The sequence below is a fragment of the Bufo gargarizans genome, chromosome 6 (genome assembly GCF_014858855.1).
Source record: "Bufo gargarizans isolate SCDJY-AF-19 chromosome 6, ASM1485885v1, whole genome shotgun sequence".
In the NCBI taxonomy this organism is placed as follows: domain Eukaryota; kingdom Metazoa; phylum Chordata; class Amphibia; order Anura; family Bufonidae; genus Bufo; species Bufo gargarizans.
This window is the reverse complement of record NC_058085.1, coordinates 354,151,647-354,167,164: the sequence shown is the minus strand read 5'-3', so window position 1 is coordinate 354,167,164 and position 15,518 is coordinate 354,151,647. Positions and strand designations below refer to the sequence as shown.

The 15,518-nt window shown below is 42.5% G+C and overlaps 1 protein-coding gene across 1 annotated transcript in view; it reads right to left on the bottom strand.

Annotated features, from left to right (window-relative positions):
- LOC122941518 (opsin-VA-like) overlaps positions 1-15,518 on the bottom strand; it is a 69,443-nt gene that overhangs the window by 27,352 nt on the left and 26,573 nt on the right. The window contains exon 3 of the mRNA XM_044298834.1: positions 424-541. Within this exon, the coding sequence (XP_044154769.1) occupies positions 424-541 (118 nt within the window). The remainder of the gene's footprint in view (positions 1-423; positions 542-15,518) is intronic.

Genomic DNA, 15,518 nt, shown 5'->3' with positions numbered 1-15,518 from the left:
GGTCCTGGGTGTCGGACCCCTGCCGATTAGATGCTGATGATCTATCCAGAGGATAGATAATCAGTTTAAAAAAACTGCAGAACCCCTTTAATGGGATGAGGCATCAAGATCTCCTTCCCCGGTGGAGTCAAGTAGAACCTGAAAGGGTGTCTTCACCACAATGATCACTACTCTCTATCTGATGTACTTTACACGTATAGATGGAAACCACATTGCAGTCACTCCAAATATAGTAATAAGGTGCGACATTTCATAAATTTGTTGCAGCCCCTGGGATCACAGAGCCCAATGATAATAATATTTTACGGTTTGCCTGCTTTCCATTGACGGGATCCAATCTTGTCTTTGGTGCAGTCTACAGTATATGTCTTGTAAGTGTGAATAAAGGCTTCTAGTAACTTCTCTATGACCACAATGACTTACCTTCCTCAACTTTCTCATCAACTTTCCGTAAGACACAAATATGAGCAGCAGAGGTAGAACGAAGCATGTGGTAAGGAATGTGATAATGTAGGTATGGTCTTCCGTTTCTCCTGAATACCTGTGTCAAAAAGGATAAAACATGAAGGATAAGCCATTGACTAATAGAAGACTTATAAAGAAGAGCAAAATGAAAATGGCACACCTCCAGCCCATTGTTTGATTGTGCTTCCTGCTTCCTTTTCCTCCTATTTACAACACTGTCAATTTCGAGGCAGGCAAGATGAGGCTTAAAGGGGTTTTGAGAGATTTTTATATTGGATGGGATAGGCCATCAACATGCGATCGGTGGGGGTCCGACACCTCAGCTGTTTGAGGAGGCTGTGGCGCTCCTGTGCAAGGCCTAACATATATAGAAACTATACTGGCTCAATACAGAAATTACCCAGATGAGATCCAGGACACCGGCGTGCACCATTAGTGTCAATATGGTTTGTTTTCCATAATCGGTAACCACCATGGATACTTTTGCTTAGAATGAAAACTACTATTAGACATTAATATTCTGCAAACATCGCCGGTTAATTAAAAGTGTGTTCTTTGTGTTACTCATATGTTGCAGCACAGTGATGAGATAACGCCAGCGACAGCAGTCAGCCTGCAGTGAACAATTATAAGGCAATATATTGCACTCCGTATGTGATTAGAGATATTTTCATGTGGGATACATTATTTCAGCTGGCAAATAGCCGCCTGATTGTGTGCCCTGTAGGATTCTGAGGAATATCATGAAATTTAATGCTTGAGCTATTTATCGTTGGCATGTCGGCAAACAAACAACTGGCAAGTTCCATTCCACTTGGATCTTTCTCTGCATCGCTCTTCTGTAGTGAAATAGTATTTGACTATACAGACAGTGTGGAATGCAAAAGTTTAGTTTTACGCAACTTTAGGAGAAGGAGCAATAAATAATATGTACAAAAAAAAGGACCTGCTGCTCTGCCTCTAGCAACAGGTCACTGCCACCTGCAAGATCTGCTCACTTGTCTACTGCAGTTGTGACCATTTCCACTCTCGCATCAAGGTTTTTTATTTTTATGGGATTCATTATACACTCACCTAAAGAATTATTAGGAACACCTGTTCTATTTCTCATTAATGCGATTATCTAGTCAACCAATCACATGGCAGTTGCTTCAATGCATGTAGGGTTGTGGTCCTGGTCAAGACAATCTCCTGAGCTCCAAACTGAATGTCAGAATGGGAAAGAAAGGTGGGCTACAACAGCAGAAGACCCCACCGGGTACCACTCATCTCCACTACAAATAGGAAAAAGAGGCTACAATTTGCACGAGCTCACCAAAATTGGACTGTTGAAGACTGGAAAAATGTTGCCTTGTCTGATGAGTCTCGATTTCTGTTGAGACATTCAAATGGTAGAGTCCGAATTTGGCGTAAACAGAATGAGAACATGTATCCATCATGCCTTGTTACCACTGTGCAGGCTGGTGGTGGTGGTGTAATGGTGTGGGGGATGTTTTCTGGGCACACTTTAGGCCCCTTAGTGCCAATTGGCCATCGTTTAAATGCCACGGGCTACCTGAGCATTGTTTCTGACCATGTCCATCCCTTCATGACCACCATGCACCCATCCTCTGATGGCTACTTCCAGCAGGATAATGCACCATGTCACAAAGCTCGAATCATTTCAAATTGGTTTCTTGAACATGACAATGAGTTCACTGTACTAGAATGGCCCCCACAGTCACCAGATCTCAACCCAATAGAGCATCTTTGGGATGTGGTGGAATGGGAGCTTCGTGCCCTGGATGTGCATCCCTCAAATCTCCATCAACTGCAAGATGCTATCCTATCAATATGGGCCAACATTTCTAAAGAATGCTATCAGCACCTTGTTGAATCAATGCCACGTAGAATTAAGGCAGTTCTGAAGGCAAAAGAGGGTCCAACACCGTATTAGTATGGTGTTCCTAATAATTCTTTAGGTGAGTGTATATGGGATGGATCTCATTTTCATCAATTTGTAATGATTTTTTATTTGTCCTAAATGATCCCATTTATAATAGGTCTGTGAGGTTTTTACTCGTTTATCAGACCAGAATATTGCACCGAAGTATGCTCTTTGGTAAGAAACCTCATGCAGTGGTACCATGATGTCAGTGTGGACACAGCATTAATGGTCATTATGTGTAGCTTTTATTCCGTCCTAATAACCCTAACTATATCATTTTGTTGCAAATGGTCACTGCCTCCTGCAAGGTCAGCTCACTCAACCCCTGCTGCTATGACCATTTCCTTAAAGTTTTTTGGGGTGGTTTATGACCAGTTTTATCAGCTCATAGGTTATAAAATCATATAACTGACTAATTTTTTTTTTGTTTGCCCACTAAGTGCCTGTGTCACATAATCACAAGTTACATGTATCTGAGCATCTCATGCACAGTATACACCTAATGTAAGAATACTGCACTGCTGCAGAACATCTTCAGACACACAAGGTAAGTATTGCACCCACCTTGTTATGCTGTGAAAGTTACATCTATGCTGGCGTAATGTTCAAAAGCCACGTATTTGCAGATGTACTTTGCACGTATAGATGAAAACCCCATTGCAGTCACTCCAAATATAGTAATAAGGTGCGACATTTCATAAATTTGCTGCAGACACACAAAGCAAAACAAAAACAACTGCAAAGCAGGGTTCCAGACTAAATAAAATATGTAAGAGCCATTGGCTCCTAACCTGAAAAATATAGTCACCAAATTTTAAATACATATAATTACGGTATAATAAAAAAAAACACGTCTTACCTAGGGTTGTCACGATACCCAAATTTTGACCTCGATTTCGATACCATAAAAAAGTATTACGATACTCGATACCACGTAAAAAAAGAAAAGACCCCAAAAAGCTGCGTGCATTCCACATTTTATGGAACGTCTGGGCCATAATAGATTTTGTCCCGCCTAATTTTTGGCGAGTCAAGGTGATAAAAAAAGTCAAATTGCAAGTTTTTTTTTTTTTTTTTTTCTGTTACGGCGTTCACCGCATAGGAGATATTTTTAAATATTTTATTAGTTCGCACTTTTTTGTGTATGGCGATATGTAATATTTATTTATTATTTATATATTTTATATGTAAAATTGGGAAAGGGGGTGATTTAAACTTAATATTTTGGAGTTTTTTTTTATTTACTTTTTACTTTTATTTCAAACTCGTGTTTGAAAGCAGCAGAGCAGCGCAGGGTCTAGGCGCATTCTGGTTGCCATCTGGAGCCCTGCAGAGGATAAATGTCCCCCATGTCTTTATTAAAACAACGTATTTCTTTGCATGATGAGGGGGTGATCCGCCCTAGAAATGTATTTTTTTAACAAAGACATAGGCGAGCGTTTATTATTTGTTTTATGGCACTTTAATATTAAGGTCGCAGATTTTGTCGCATAGCTGTTTCCAAAGTGGCGGAAAAAGGGGACGTGGTGTGGGCAGAGAAGAAGGCCGGACAAGTGGAAAATGGCCTTAAACTATGCAAGCAAGGGAGCTGGCTTAGTTTAAAGCATGTAGCACGCCATTTTCGGCCTGTGCCTCTACATAACTTTGGCACATCCACTGGCAGTGCAGAGAGATTAAGACCAGTGTATAAATTGCTGGTCTTAATAATTGTCACCCATAATGTTCATAATACTCAAGTTCAAGTTTCTATTTTTCCTAATACTTATCTGAACATCCAAAGTGCATTATTCTGGCATTGGGGCAGATTTACTAATCCTATAGATCAATGGTGGCGAACCTATGGCACGGGTGCCAGAGGCAGCGCTCAGAGCCCTCTCTGTGGGCACCTCTGACCTGGAAAAGTCTATGGTGTACCGATATGCCTTAGACTTCTCCTGCCATTCACCAGCGCAGGGCGAGCTATGAACAGCACAGGCAAAGCACTGAATGTAGGCAGGATATTATAGCTACATAATAAAGTACATGGAAGATATACTATACGGGACTGTATAATTCAGGGTAAATTACTGTTTTGGCACTTTGCGATAAATAAGTAGATTTTGGGTTGCAGTTTGTGCACTCGGTCTCTAAAAGGTTCGCCATCACTGCTATAGATGGTATAAGTGTATGCAGGCTTTCTGAACAGGCTCAAAATGTGTAACTTTATACCAGATATTGTACGCCAAAATTTTGGTGCATTTTTGGCACAAAGTGATGCATATTGGGCTACATCACATTTCCCACAAAGCCAAACCCCTTTTACATTATACCCCACCCACTTTTACATTATACCACACCCACTTTTACATTATACCACACCCACTTTTACATTATACCACACCCACTTCTTAGGCTAGGAGCAGATCATTTCTCATTACCTAGATGCACAAGGGCTATATCATACAACCTCAATAGTTATGATAATACAATAAAGTAAGGCAGTCACAAGCATCTTGAAAACTGGACAGGCGTCAGGTCTAAAATTTCAGTAGCAAAGAGCCAAAATCTCCCTGGAACCCAGTGATTTTTGAGGAAAAAAAAAGAAAAAAGAAAAAAAAAAAATGCTGATAGAATGGAGCCTTAGGCGTCTTCGTTGGTGTCATTTTACAGGCCAGGTACAGATTATTGAAGCCACAGACAGATGAGAGAACCCATTCATATGGATTACATCCTGTGTAAGTCATTCAAAATGGCGGCCACTATCTTACAGATCAGAGGACAGAGAAAAAGGCATCATTTTTGGACCAGTTTTGGCTGTTTATTACCACCGGCTATTGTCCATTTTCCCCTAGCCATATACGTTGCTGTCACACTGACATTACTAATGCTGTCTTGGCATTAAAGAGTTTGAAAGGGGTTGGATACAGTCCAACTATAATTATGAGGGCCACATAGCAAAATAAGATGGGCCCCTCCCCGCAACCTAGTGTAGAAAATTAAAACAGTAGCAATAATTAAAAGATAGGTATAATAGCACTATATATCAGAAAACCCACATTATAGCAAAAAGCCGCCATATTGTTATTCCCCACAGATATGTGTACCATGCCGGCACGGATACTGTCTGAGGGGGTGGCTCATGCAGCTTTGTGTGGACTATCCTGTTTTGTAAAAGAAATGGCTGGACTGTTTTACAATTTTTTTTTATACTTTTTTTGTCACCCCTATCTCCTCATGGATTGTAAGCTCTTGTGAGCAGGGTCCACACTCTGTACTATGGGGGAGATTTATCGAACTGGTCTAAAGTAGAACTGGCTTAATTGCAGCAATAGATTCCTATAGCAACCAATCAGATTCCTCCTTTCATTTTCCAAAGGAGCTGTGAGTAATGAAAGGTGGAATCTGATTGGTTGCTATGGGTAGCTAAACCACTTTGATAAATCTCCCCCTATAGGTTTTTAACAGTTTTTTGAAAGCTTCCAAATAACACATTTGTTTTCATATCTAAATGGCGCTAATGTCTGTAAAACGCTGTAGAATATGTCAGCGCTATATAACTGCATGAAATAAATAACTAAATATTCACCTTATCTCCTTTAATATCCTGCCTTTGTCCCCAGTATGGCTGCAGACCAGTGACGTACATAGAGAAGTAAGGGCCCCATAGCAAGGATCACACCAGGCCCCCCACATGGGACAGAAGGGTTTCTGCCTAAACCCTTTTCAGTGACCCTTGGGCAATTTCTCCACTGCCTCATTTGCTAAAAGTTGTTCCTTTAGAGCAGGCATCCTCAAACTGCGGCCCTCCAGATGTTGAAAAACTACAACTCCCAGCATGCCCGAACAGCCTACAGGTATCAGACTACAGCAGGGCATTGTGGGAGTTGTAGTTTTACAACAGCTAGAGGGCCGCAGTTTGAGGGTGCCTGCTTTAGAGGGTGAAGTCCTGACCAAGTTTTCACCCCCAGTAGAAGAAGAGATAATCCCAACTAAGACTGGGCCCCCTCTTGCCCTGGGCCCCATAACAGTTGCATGGTCTGCCGCTATGGTAGTTACACCCCTACTGCAGACGCAATGACCTACTGTCCATGCGGTATAGTGCTTGGCCTAGACCCTTAAAAAAACATCTTACATCTAGCATTGATAGGATAAAATACTAGCGCACCTAGTTACTTTGCCTTTTAAAATAAAAAAAATAAAAAAGAATTCCAATTTTTTTTATACAATTGAAGTCAATTACAGATAAACTGAAAACTGTGCAAAATACAAAACTCTACAAAATCCTCAAACTCTAGCAAATCCACATAATACGGGCTATTTCCATGAAGTTGCCATTGTGCAGCGCTGTGTAATTCCACACATGACTATTTCTGCCTCTCCTAATCTGTTCATTTTCTCTTTGGATTAAGCTGTTCTATTCAGGACGGCCTCCCTCTTATACCATGCTCTTGCCATACACCTGAGAGTCGGAGTGGTTTCATGAAGCGGCACTATAGCCCATTGCCCCGGAGACGTTCACCCCCAGCTTCGGAGCATGACCTCTTGTTCTAACACTTCTCTTCCTCTCATATAACCTTCCCTCCCAGATGCGCTGAATTCCTAGATGATTCGTTTACTCTTGATCAACATTCATCTTACACATGGATGCAGCATCGCTTGGTAATAATATTCTACCCCTGCAACCGTCTCCTGACCTGGAAATATAAATATTTAGTATTGGCTCAACGGTATTCAGATTTCCATCCCTGAAATAGCAATTAGTTAGCTGACGCATTTCACACCTGTAGCAGTTAGAGAATGTCACTCATTTCAGACAGCTGACAATCTTATTATTTATTTATTTATTTTATGCACTTATATAGCGCTACTATATTCCGCAGCGCTTTACAGACATTATCATCCAACTGTCCCCAGTGGGGCTCACTGTCTAAGGTCCCTATCAGTATGTCTTCTGGACGTCCAAAAGGCACCATGGCTCTTGGGCCCTAATACAAAATTGTCCACTAACATGTGCCATTTATAGTAGTGGTGAACAGAGCCTTATATGTGCAGTGAGCCCCTGAGGAGCCAGTGCAGAGGATGGGAGTGGTAGTGGCCCTGATGAGTTGTTGTGTCATGGTATACTCCCTCAGGCCATTTCTGCCTGGGCAATGGTGCAGTGGCAAGATAATTTGAAGAATCAGGCCTGAAGTAAAAGTCTAAAAGTCTCTCTTTACTTGTAAAACATCCAGCAGTATTAAAGGGCCTCTGTCACCCCACTAAATCCCTATACTGTGATAAATCTATACATTATGTTATTAATAATTTTCGTTCAGTAGATAATGCAAAAAACGCACTTTTATAATATGCAAATTACCTGTCTACCAGCAAGTAGGGCGGCAACTTGCTGGTAGCAGCCGCAAAAAACCGCCCCCTCCTCCTGTTGATTGACAGGGCCAGCAGCGATCTCCTCCTCCGGCTGGCCCTGTCTGCATTTCAAAAATCGCGTGCCGATGACGTCACCGAAAGAGAAGGCGTTATCGGCGCAGGTGCACTGAGGGAGTGCTGAGGAGGCGAGCCTCCTTCTCTTAGAGCGCCTGCGCCAAATCAAGACAGGCGCGCGATTTTTGAAATGCAGACAGGGCCAGCCGGAGGAGGAGATCGCTGCTGGCCCTGTCAATCAACAGGAAGAGGGGGCGTTTTTTTGCGGCTGCTACCAGCAGCAAGTAGCCCTACTTGCTGGTAGACAGGTAATTTGCATATTATAAAAGTACGTTTTTTGCATAATCTACTGAACGAAAATTATTAATAACATAATGTATAGATATATCGCAGTATAAGGATTATAAGTACCCAAAAAAAAAAAGTTTAGTGGGGTGACAGAAGCCCTTTAAGTACAAGGTGCAGTTTCTGGCACCAGGTGAGGAAGTATGGTGGCTGGTTGTATGGCAATTTAATGACACTTGCAATCACTTGTGGATACAGGTGTCCACTGTGTGAGACAGACTTGAAGTTAGTATGGCCTGGTGGTTATTGTAGGAGATGGGTGTTGGACCTGTTTTCCCTCACCAGGAGCAGGGTCTGTAAAGCGATGGTTTCACTGATCACTCTGCTATCTAGGCGCACTGAGGCTTCTTGAAAGTAGTGTTCTTGATTCTAGCATCTCCTGGAGTGAAGGTCTCACAGAAGAACAGATACGGTCCATTGGAGTAGGAGCTATGACATGTGCTTCCTACCTCCTTGCTGTCTGGACTGGAAATACCCCTCTTGACAAGTAGTACCAGCCCAGTTCTACCAAGAGGGGAGGAACAGGGTGGTTAGCCCTATTCCTGCCAACCATTGCCAACCTTTGCTGGAATGAATGGCATAACACATAAAACACAACATACTGTAATTTCAGGTCTGGGGAAGTGCATATGCATTACATATGTAGGTCAATCTGACCGCATGAATTGCCAAACAGGTACATACTGTATACTGCACAATCATATACTGCATATTGGCTGTATATTTGATAGTTCTTCACACGATCTGCTGCAGCTTATTCTACATTTCTCTTGCCTTGTATATAGGCCACCAAGAAAAGAAAGATTATTAAGGTGTAGGTCAGCTTCATCTTTATAAGATCTTCAAACCAATGTGCTAAGAGAACTGGAACCCTGGAAAACTATTATTGAGCACTATTAGTTCTATACTCCTGGAATGCAGTGGATATCTCCTCTTCTATGGCATCTGTTGAGTTCTGCCCCCTACTGTCCACTCTATGGGCTGGGAAGAATATACTAACATGCATGTTTCATGCCACTTAGGACTCACAAGCGGATCCTGAGGGCTAATGTCTACCAACTACATACGCCCAAATCTCTGCCTATCTTCACATTCAGCAAAGTTATATTCATAGGTGACTTCAGGTTCCCATTCACTCAGAGGCCTATAACACAGGTAGTTGCTGCAAAAACTGCTATAGAAACTGCAATGTACAATCATTTTTACCAAATGTAATCACTAGTGATGAACGAATCGAATTCCATCATGAATGAATGCGGCATCTGAGGGGTACAATGACGGGGGCGGCGCTATCGCAGCTCCCTGTCATTGCACTCACTACTTACAAAAAAATGTGTATCGTGACGAAGTAATTCAAACTTTTAAGACATTCGCTCATCTCTAGTAATCATCCAGCACTTGGAAATTATTACAAAAGTATCTTTATTCCATATTGGTTAGAGGAGTTGTCTAACTTCAGCAAGTGGCATTTATCATGTAGACAAAGTTAATACAAGGCACCTACGAATGTTTTGTGTTTGTCCATATTGCCTTCTTTGCTGGCTGGATTCATTTTTCCATCACATTATACACGACTCGTATCCAGGGGTTACGACCACCCTGCAATCCACCACTGGTGGCCATGCTTACACACTACAGAAAAAATTGTCAGCCTCTCCAGTGGACGGGACCATGAGAGTGTTGGAGATACAACAACTTACAGCTTAGTCTATTGCTGGATCGACTGCAGTTCACAGGTATAACACAAGATGTCACTGTTACTAATTCTCACTTGTAGTCTCTGTATGCATTTCTATGATGTGTTTTATTTCCTGTACATTGAGGTAAACTCACTCATTTCTTTTTCCTGTCTGTGCCAGTCACCATGTAAGGTGACCTTCTGTTATTGCACGTGCAGTACGCAGCCCTGCAGGGTGAGGCGAATGGTGAGGTCACAGAGGTAGTTACTAACCGAGGGTGGTTATGGTGCTCACAGTCTTTTATATACCCTGGGCAGGCGTACAGCAGTGATGGAGAGGCTGGCACAGGGGTCCTCTGGGGCACTCTCTGTATATAGGGACCAGGCCTGGTGGTAGGTGAGGTGCCCTGGATGTTGCAGGTTTTAATGTGCCGGTGGCAAGATCCCTTTAAGTTTGTGACGCCAGTGCCGGTAACGGTGGCACACCGATTTATTGTAGTAATAATGGAGGAACACACGTTGCAGTGAACAATAACTTCTGTTTACTGAAACAGTTAACTATATACAGTCTTTGGTCAAAGTTCCATATGTAAGAGGTAGTTACATGCATGCTTTACATCAAATGGCAGGCACAATGTTCTTGCAAGATACTCAGAGGGTTAAACACTTACAGATCAGGCTGCACTTTCCTCAGAATCCTGTCTGTCTTTATCCCAAGGCCCGTATGCCCTATTGCTGGCTTTATCCTTGGTTAGGGAAAACTTCCTCAGGTATATGTCTCCTTGCTTTAAATAGATCCTTCTGCCCTTCACCTCTCAGTTTGGCTGGAATCAATTTGGCTCTGCACTGTACTTGGTAGGAACTTTGTTTTTCTCAGGAGGTAAACCCTTCTCCTGGTGGCAGCTTCTGAGCTTCCTTGCTCAGGACCCTCAGGCAGGCTAGACTGCACTCACTAGCCTCCTGGACTATACTGCACTGACTCTTTCCTGTCTGGGCCTAACTAGATATACTAGGGGTTCCCTAGCTCCCTACTACGCCCTAACAGGCCTGATACAGGAGATAACAGGAAAAACACATAAGAACATCATATAAAATACAATGACCATGTTCCACAGGAGGTGGACAATAACGTGGCCATATTGACCCTTGTGTAGTGCCCACATTTACCTAGTGGGACACTACACACGCATGTTCCAATAAACCCAGTTCCTGTTACTCAACAACATCTGATCTGAATTGACTCTGCTGCACCCAGCAATCATACTCTGCAACAGGGAGCTCACATAGGCATGCATGCGCAGCAGCTCCCATCCTGGCCACCTCGTATCTGTCCTGCAGTGGTGACTGCAACCCCAGGGAACCATCAATGTATAATGTAATGGAAACATTAATCAAGCCAGCACAGGAGGTAATATAGACAATCACAATACATTAGTGCCTTGTATTAACTGTGCCTACATGATAAATGCAATTTGCTTACAACAAACCCCTTCAAAACAACTCCAGCGGCATTTTGCAAAGTCAGTGTGTTTCGATCACCAGCCTCTTAATCATGTTATGATTAAGATCAGGTGATCGAAACGTGTTGACCTTGCAAAATGCTGCTGGAGTTATTTTAACCAACATGGAATAAAGATACTATGGGGGAAAAAGATTTATCAATCCTCTTACACCCAAAAAGTGGAGTTAAAAAGTCGCCAGTGTGACTTTTTAACTTCAACTTTTAAAAAAAATTGTCCCCCTTTTTTTGCCATCCTCACGACTTTTCTAAAAGTGGGCGTGGCCAGCGGCAGCAGCAAATTTATCTTAATTTACACCAATTTTCTGGCGTAAATGAATCCAGAAATCTACAGCAGCTTTGAGCTATCGTAGATTTCTGTCATAAATGTGGTTCATCCTCTGGCAGTGCAGAGTATATCAAGACAGAAGCAGAAAGCGCCAGTCTTGATAAATCTCCCCCCTATGGTTTTAATTTTCCAAGTGCTGGAGGATTACATTTGGGATGATTTTTGTTGTTGTATAAGTGTCTGCGAATCGATCTGCTGCCTCTTCCAATCTGCTGCCTCTTCCTATGTGTGTGCAGGAAGAATTCAGGACCCGAGCCACCAAAAAGACTCCACTGACTGACTGAAGAGAGAATGGAGAAGCAGAAGCAGCCGGAGGATAAAGATGTGTGAGTGTATTTGTCTGTGTGTGTCACTGCTCCTTTTCTGTATATACCAGCACTGTACAGGACCACATGTCCTGTATAAGGATTAGAAAACTCGTGGAAGTTCGGGTTCAACGGGTTCAGCCAAACTTCAGGTCAAAGTTCAGGTTCGGGACCCGAACTTGACCCAAATTTTATTTCAAAACCGAACAGCATTGAAGTCAATGGGGACCCAAGCTTCACTTAATTATTTTCCATTATAACATGGTTATATTGGAAAATAATAGCATTCTTAAAACAGAATGCAAAACAATATGGCCATTTAGGGGTTAAAGAAAACAAAAAGCAACAAACCTCATCCATTTAATTGAGCTGCAGGAGCTAGTTCTATCTTCACTGAACAGGACCTGCCAAAGGACCAGCGATATGCTTGATGACGTCACCACGTGGGAGAGTGTGGTGACATCATGAAATCACAGGGCTCTGGTTGGTTACCATGACAGCCTGTGCGTTTCTGAAGCTTCCCAGGCCTGCCATGATAAGCCCCCTGCTAAGCTGTGCACGAGGTGCATCTCAGCAGGGAAAGTGTCAAAATCCCCATTCACCCTAATAGAATCTCTATTAGGGCTTAGGCTGAGTTCACACTTCAGTTCTTTGGTCAGTTATTTACATCAGTTATTGTGAACCAAAACCATGTTTGGGTCAAAAGCACAGACAGGTGCAGATCTTTACATTATACTTGATCTCTGAGGAGGCTTCACTACTGGTTTTGTCTCACAATAACTGATGGAAAAAACTGAACAAATAACTAAATTGTGAACTTGGCTGTAGCCATTTTTGCGGTCCAGCCGTGTGCGTTACGCATTTTGCGGAATGGAACGTCTGGCGCATAATAGAACAGTCCCATCCTTGTCTGCAATAAAGACAAGAATAGGACATGTTCTATTTTTGGGTGGACATACAGATGCGGACAGCATTCGATCTGCTGTCCGCATCTTTTGCGGCCACGTTGAAGTGAAAGGGTCAGCATCCAATCCACAAAAAATGTGTATCAGATGTGGACAAGTAATAAGTTAATGTGCATGAGTCGTTATGGTAAATGGAACAATGGATCGAAAGATCCCAGGTTCTAGGCCCCTAAGGTGGTTGAAAGTTATTATTAAAAAAGTTTAGAGAAAAAAAAAAGTTACAAATATTAAGGGTTTGATTTATCAAACTGTTGTAAAGTAGAACTGACTTAGTTGCCCATAGCAACCAATCATATTCCACCTTTTAATCTCCAAAGGAGCAGTGAAAATGAAAGGTGGAATCTTATTGGTTGCTATGGGCAATTAAGCCAGTTCTACATTACACCAGTTTGATAAATCTCCCCCTAAAAGTTTAAATTACCCCCTTTCTGTCACAGGTAACGGGGAGGGGAAAACACCAAATACACACAACAACGAAAGGACAACAATCTAGGCCTCTAAAACTAAGGAAGAGGGATGGTGACCTCCTAGTTCCCTAGGCCTTTCTTTAACTTCTGCCAGTATAAGCAGATCCTGAAGGTGGAAATACCCATATGCCGGATACCTAAAGCCCTGCTCAAACGGACAAGCCCTAGAATAGGATGAACCCGCGTCTCCCTGAGGCCTAGGAAAATACACACTCTAGAGAAAGACAAACTGTGAAGGCAACAAGTAATTAGCTTTAGAGAAGTATGGAGAAGCAGGAGATCCAATGCAACCAAGCTTTAGCAACTCCTAGCAGAAAGTATCAACCACATGGTTAGCAGTGTGAGGCGGAACTAAATAGAGCCTCATCACTGATAACGAGCGGCACCTGAGGACAGGTGAGATCCTGCCAAACAACAGACGAGAGGAAAACAGAGAGATCTGTCAGATAACCTCACGTGCAGCAAGTCTATCCGATCTTCTCACCTCTCTCACAGGAGGGACCGTGACACTTTCCCAATTTTACATTACATAAATGTCTGAACTATTAAAATATGTTTTTTAAGTTTTTTAGTCACCTTTTTCCCCCAGAAAATTAATAACAGAACAACAGTGAACATCAATAAAAGTTGTATGTACCACAAAAATGATATCAATAAAATCTACTGTTTGTCCCGCAAAAAACAAGCCCTCATACAGCTCTGTAGACTCAATATAAAAAAGTTATGGCTGTCAGAAAATGGTGATGCAAACAAAATTTAGATTTTTAAACAAACCAAAAAAACTATACAAGTTTGGTATCACCGTATTCATATTGAGCCACAGAATAAGGACATCATGTCATTTTTAGCACACAGTGCTGTGATGTCAAAACCCCAAAAAAATCTTAGTCCAAAAAATAGTCCAAGGCTGTTCTAAAGCATCATAATTACCCTGATTAATTGGAAGCAGCTGTTTAAATCAACTCAACAGGTGAAAAACAGCAGCTCTCTGCTGTTTTTCACCTGTTGAGGCGTCCTCATTGGTCTGCATCCGTGGACCTCAAATAAGACACCTATCAGACCACTATTCCTCCTCAGACCTCAGATCAGGCCCCCGTCATGCCCTCATTCCTCCTCGGACATCAGATCCCCAAGCTCCATTAGACCTCAGATAAGACCCTCATCAAAACCTGTATTAGACCCCTATTTCTCCTCAGACCTCAGATGAGACTCCCATGACACCCCCATTTCTCCTCAGACCTCAGATCAGACCCTAAGCTCCATTATCCAAAAAATAACTAAATAAATGTACTTACCTCTCCTGCTCCAGACCGTTGCACAGCGTCAGGTCATAGTGCGTGCCTATGTGCACTATGTCCTGTTGCTGTACAAAGTCAGAACACGTGCAGTGAAGCATTCGGAAAAAGACCAGGGGGCTGTGAGTACAACAAGCTCAGAGCTTCCCTCACCTCTCCCCATGCCTCCTGCATGCCGATCTATAATAGATGTGGTCATTAAAGGGAACCTGTCGTCAACTTTATGCTGACCTTACTGAGGGCAGCATAAAATAGTGACAGAAATGCTGATTTCAGCGGTGTGTCACTCATCAGCTAAAAGTAAGTGGTTGCTGAGAACCAGCATCATAATCATTGCAGCCCAGGCCCTGAGAAGAGTCCTGGTTATTCCTAATCTCCTGCACTACCGCCTATCTGCTGATGATTGGCAGTTCTCTCCTAGAGAGAAAGGGAGAAAACTAGGTAGAAGACTGTCAGTCATCAGCAGGTGGGCAGGAGAGCAGGAATTCATGAATAACCAGGACTCTTCTCGGGTGGCCGTGACTCTTTTCCAGGCCCAGTCTGCAAGGATTGTGATGTTGGTTCTCGGCAACCACTTATTTTTAACTTATAAATGACAGACCGCTAAAATCATCTCACCTGTCTCTACTTTATACTGCCGTTAGTATGGACAGCATAAAGTTGATGACAGGTTCCCTTTAACATTTACAGATGGATTTCCAATTTCCTTCCACTTTTCGGGGGGAAAAAGTGCATAGTATAGTAAGCACTGAAGGGTATTCTGGCCACAACTGGATAAGTAGTAAATGTTCAATTGGTGGGGAGCACCCCTCAGTTTGGTGTGG